This window comes from Garra rufa, chromosome 18 (assembly GCF_049309525.1).
Source record: "Garra rufa chromosome 18, GarRuf1.0, whole genome shotgun sequence".
Lineage (NCBI taxonomy): Eukaryota > Metazoa > Chordata > Actinopteri > Cypriniformes > Cyprinidae > Garra > Garra rufa.
This window is the reverse complement of record NC_133378.1, coordinates 43,965,729-43,971,147: the sequence shown is the minus strand read 5'-3', so window position 1 is coordinate 43,971,147 and position 5,419 is coordinate 43,965,729. Positions and strand designations below refer to the sequence as shown.

Genomic DNA, 5,419 nt, shown 5'->3' with positions numbered 1-5,419 from the left:
AATTACTAAATATATACACACACACACACACACACACACACACACACACACACACACACACACACACACTTATTTACTTTTGTAACATATTTTATAATTTATTAATGCATGTAAGAATGTGAGTAACCAAATGGTTTCTGGTCACCATTGACTTCCAGTATTTTTTTCCCATACTTTCCATACTATTTTTTTTTCATAAAAACTCTGGTTACCCATAGTTATTAGATTTTCTTTTATGTTCAACAGAAGAAAATACCAAATTTTATTGATTAAGTACTGTATTAATTTTAATGGAATAGATTTTATAATTAATGTATTCATTTTTTTTAAACAGAATCATTACTATCATATTAATACGTATTCAGAATATGATAACAGTTTGGACATGACATCACATATACATTATATATTAAAATTTCATTTTTTGATGATTATCATTTGCATTTACCATTGTTTTTTTTGCTGTTTTCCATGGCCACACAGTCTAGTAAATCATCCTGCCACACGCATTTGCCTGCTTGGTACATATTGGCTCTTTAAAATATTTTAATAAAAAAAGTTAAACAGTTTGTCTGTTCCTAACATTGGTAGAATAGGTCTTTGTTTGCCCCTGCATGAGCTAATCTACGCTCTTCCAGGTGAGTCCCTCAGCATTAATTTGGCTCAGTGTGTCATAAAGGCTGAATGGGGTGGGAGTTGAATTATGAGTGAAAGGAGGGGATGCTGAGCGGAGGTGAGGCAGGGGTGTGTGGCAGAGCCTCTTCTGGTGTAAGATGAGGAGAGCCGAGGGGGAGGACCCGCGCACAGCAACAGATGGGCCCCAATGGCACTCTCAGGTTGTAAACTTACTGTTGGGAACATCTGTCAGTTTGTCCATATGCCACATTTTGAGAGGAGAAGCCCCAGTCAGTGTGGAGTGTGGACACCTGTCATTCCCTGTGATCAGACGGGAAGTGATGGACTGTGCACCAGTATTTCATATTTGTATGCTGCTCGTGTGACGTAGGCACGAAAACCACTACAGCCGAAAGGCAGAAAACTAATTGTTAATGCTAATTGAATTATCAACAGACTTAACATATTCAAAAATGCCTGTGGTACCCACGACTGCACGCATATAGCCAGGAGCAGGGCTAGGGAGCTGCTGGACAATGCAACATTTACAAGTTATAAAAAAGAATTTCCACATAATGATGCAACTACGCGAAATCAAAACCGTGATTTCAGACCGTCGTTATTTTGAGAATTTAAGGGTCTCCTCTGAGCTCCTCCTCTAGATGAGTGTTACATCATTTTTTTTCCGAAAATGTCTTATTTTTCTATTTGCTCTGTTGCGAGCGGATAAAGGAGAATTAAGCAGTTGATCGGGGCTCAGTGTCCAGAGTGTTGCATTAGACAGTAATCCAGGGCATAGGAAGGGGGAGATGGGATAGCATCTCTAATCCCTCGCCTACCCTATCCCAAACACACAAAATAAAGCTGTTTATACAGTTAGCACTAAAGAATGCCTCACATTTTATTTCAAAGTATGGCACAAGATTCATCTAAGAACAACAACACCAAGACAATTTCCTAACGGACCATGTTTGTTTTTTTCCTGTGTACACTTCTAAACACTGGTAAACCTCAGTACCAAAGCCCACTGAGCCCTCCAGTGGTAGACAATGTTTTTACCCACAGTTCTCCCCAACTCTGCTACCATCTATAGTGACAGATGTTAAGGGGCAACAGTTGGTATTGAGAGGGAGGGGCTTAGGGCCATCTGCCCAGGGTCAAGTTTGGATGGGAGAAGGTCTCACAAAAAAGAAAAAAAAAAAGTGGCAAGTTGAGCTACATAGCTAGAATAGTGTTGAATACTTATGTTCTGTTCATCCACTTAAACCTGTGGTCATCATTTACAGATACTATAGGAGTCAAAGAAGATACAGAAATGCTTCCCAATTCACATGATCCAAACAAACAGCTTCCAAACAGTCCAAAGCTGTAGGCATCAGTGGCAAGAAAAAAAAAATAAAAATCAATTACACTGATGGAACATAAATATATAATTTATTGGTGCAAGTTAAAAAACAAAGTACCATTAAAATAATTTAGCATCAGTAGAGGTTAAATAAGTGCTCGCAGATTTTTGCTAGTGGTCTCCACCTCATCACGAAACAAGGCTATCTTCCTGTGGCCCATCTTCCTCTGAGGGGGAAATCAATTATTGATTAATACATATACATTTTATGACTAGTAGCAAATAACCATAACCCATCAAACTTATTCTTTAATGCAGACGTAAGAAATAAAAAAAACCCTATGGGTGAGGCTTCTAGTTCATTAGCCGCTACAGGGAAATAACATGCAGTAAACGGTAAAACTGTTTGCACTACAAACCAGTGTGTTCATAATTAAGAAAATACATTATATTTGCAATATCAAGCAGCAAAGCGAGACGTTTTTTACAGCAAAAAACAAGTGCGTTTTCACAATGCATCATCAATTGGCCATATTGGCGGCACTGAATGGAAACAATGCCACTGAACCGAACGAAACTCATATTTTGTTGATTATGGCTGCTGAAAGTGATCAATTGTCGTCATGTTTTGGGCTGTACTAATCTGTCGGACCGGGAAAAACACTTGGAGTACTATAGACTGCCAAAAGATATAACAAATCAAGCAGAAGAGTGGACAAAGCTGTCTGAGGAACAAAAGGTATTTGTGGTTGGCCAAACTAAACCAGGATTTCCAGGGCAAGAATCTTGACAACATTAGTGTCTGTTCTTATTTCCAGTCAGGTAGATGAACTATTAGGCTAACATCAGAATTAATACTTCTTGTCTGCATCTTTACCATCTATTAACTTCAATGTGTCAAAATATTGCTAGCTTTTCTACTAAGTGCTTATCTATATGTGACCCTGGACCACAAAACCAGTCATAAGATAAAATTTTACAAAACTGAGATTTATACATCATATGAAAGCTCAATAAATAAGCTTTCTATTGATGCATAGTTTGTTAGGATAGAACAATATTTGACCGAGATACATCCATTTGAAAATCAGGAATCTGAGGGTGCCAAAAAAAAAAAAAAAAAAAAAATCAAAATACTGAGAAAAATCACCCTTAAAGTTGTCCAAATTAGGTTCTTAATGCATTTTACAAATCAAAAATTACATTGATATATTTACAGTAGGAATTTTACAAAAAAATCTTCATTTCACATGATCTTTAATTTCCTAATGATTTTTGGCATAAAAGAAAAATCAAAAATTGACCCATGCAATGTATTTTTGGCTATTGCTACACCCAGCGACTTAAGACTGGTTTTGTGGTCCAGGGTCACATATAGTTTAGCAGCCTCTACACATTTTTTCCATGGTTTAGAAAGCATAAATTAGCAGAACAACGTATTCAGTAGTACATTAACCCTGCAATCCATGCTGCTGTTTACATCAGAGTATCGCAGATACGGCCAAGCATCCAGGTAACGGTCCAAATCGCAATGTTAAGTGCAAACCCTCTATAGGGAAATAACGAGAAGAGTTACAACGTGCAGTAAACTGTTTGCACTACAAACCAGTGTGCTCGTAATTAAGATAATACATTAAAATAATATGGTAAGACACACCAATTTGCAAAATCAAGCTACAAAACAGAATGATAGCTGGATGCGGATGAGAACGGAATCCAGACTCAAATTTTACAAATGGTTGTGCCTACTCTTACAGGAAGAAAAAGATGGATGAGTAAAGAATATGCAGCATTATGCTGGTAAACTACGTAAAACAATATAAAAAAAGTACACCACCGATGCATTCACACTTACAATGTAGATTCGAAGCCGCTCCTGTTCCAGCTGAAAAAACTCAATGGCTGTGAGCTCCTCAAACGTCTTTTTCATATGAAGAAAAGCACAATTGGGGGAACGCTTTTCATGTTCAGACCTTGATTAAAGGACAGTCAATTGAAGTGGTGAAAAGTTATTGCCTTGTTGATGCAAAGTCAATTGTGACCCTGGACCACAAAACCAGTCAAAAGGATCATTTTTTGTTGTTTTTGAAAGCTGAATAAATAAGCTTCACATTGATGTATGGTTTGTTAGGATAATGATTTTTGGCATAAAAGAAAAATCGATAATTTTGACCCCGACAATGTATTTTTGGCTAGTGCTACAAATACACCCGTGCTACTTAAGACTGGTTTTGTGGTCCAGAGTCACAATTGTTAAAATCTCAGGTTTACAACAGCTTAGAGAAGTAAACAATAAAAGGTGTGCTCAAAAAACAATGCCCATAGATTATAACGGGGTGCTGCAGGAGCTCACCAGGGGTTGTCTTCTGGCTCCCAGCCCTCAAGCTCTCTGAGACAGTAGAAACAACAGACTACGTCTGGCTCATTCTCACTAGGACAGTGCACAAAACCTGCCTTGGCCATCTGAAGAGAGGATTCAGAGGATCTTCATTAGGCCTACTTCTTTTAATTAAAGCAGCAGTGGATTTGTAAAAGCGCCTATAGGCTACTTAAAGCAGTGCTGTCAATTTTACTTTCAGTATTATTAGCCTATTTCCTTAGCCCTCTTTTTCTTTTTTTTTCCGACACACTCACCAACTCTGGTGTGCACTGGCAGTCTTCTCGAAAAGGCCACTCGGAAAACGTCTGTAGTCGCTTTTCATAACTATACATCTGATTAAACGATAAAAGCCGGGAAGCAATGACTTCTGCGTTAGACATTTCTGCGGTAGCTAGGTCTGCAAACAGACAGCAATGCACCTTCACACCATAAACCTGGTTGAGTGCGGGTGTTTAATAGGTTGGGTGCTTTTGATGATTGATTGATGAATCGCTGACAGCTGTCTGAGGATAAACGAAAAGGTAAAACATGGCTGTAAAACTAGATATTAAAACTATTATAACTTTATTATGTTACGCATGTAGATTATCAATGTGTGTTGTATGGTATTAAATGAAAAAAACATTTCGCTCAAAAATGATAAGGTTCAACTGAAACTAGTGAAGTTTGTCACACATTTGAATAAACAGTGTAATGTCTCCATCTGCTGGACGAACATAAACAAGTACAAATTGAAATTTAGCCTAGTGACTGAAAAACCATAATAACACTTGTTAATGTCTAAAAACATCTTTAGAGCTTTTTGAAAAACTGCTAACAAAATGTTTGATAAAAGTTTTAATTAATTGACTGATGTCAATCAATGTGAATATCAAAAAGTGTATAAAATCTATTATATAGTAACATTACATCATGGCTTTTTCATAGGACGAAAAACTAAAAATATGTTCATTGAGGAAGTTTATTCACATCATATTCGCTTGTCACACACACACACACACACACACACACACACACACACACACACACACACACACACACACACACACACATGGTTTACCATGTTTTATGGGGACATT

General features: G+C 37.4%; 1 protein-coding gene across 1 annotated transcript; it reads right to left on the bottom strand.

Moving 5' to 3' along the window:
* Positions 1–2,106: 2,106 nt before the first annotated feature.
* LOC141290444 (baculoviral IAP repeat-containing protein 5.1-like) lies at positions 2,107–4,720 on the bottom strand. Its single transcript, XM_073822570.1, has 4 exons — positions 4,595–4,720; positions 4,314–4,423; positions 3,816–3,933; positions 2,107–2,187 (listed from the first exon to the last, which is right to left on the bottom strand). Exons 1-4 carry the CDS (start codon positions 4,718–4,720, stop codon positions 2,107–2,109), a joined length of 435 nt encoding a protein of 144 aa, XP_073678671.1.
* Positions 4,721–5,419: the final 699 nt, after the last annotated feature.

What these genes read in the sequence shown, in the direction of transcription:
- LOC141290444 (XM_073822570.1), bottom strand. Translation starts at nt 4,720, where the DNA reads ATGTCTAACGCAGAAGTCATTGCTTCCCGGCTTTTATCGTTTAATCAG. An exon ending in GCCAGTGCACACCAGAGTTG is followed by an intron (nt 4,424 to 4,594) that starts GTGAGTGTGTCG and finishes TCCTCTCTTCAG; the next exon opens with ATGGCCAAGGCAGGTTTTGT. An exon ending in GAGCCAGAAGACAACCCCTG is followed by an intron (nt 3,934 to 4,313) that starts GTGAGCTCCTGC and finishes CCTTTAATCAAG; the next exon opens with GTCTGAACATGAAAAGCGTT.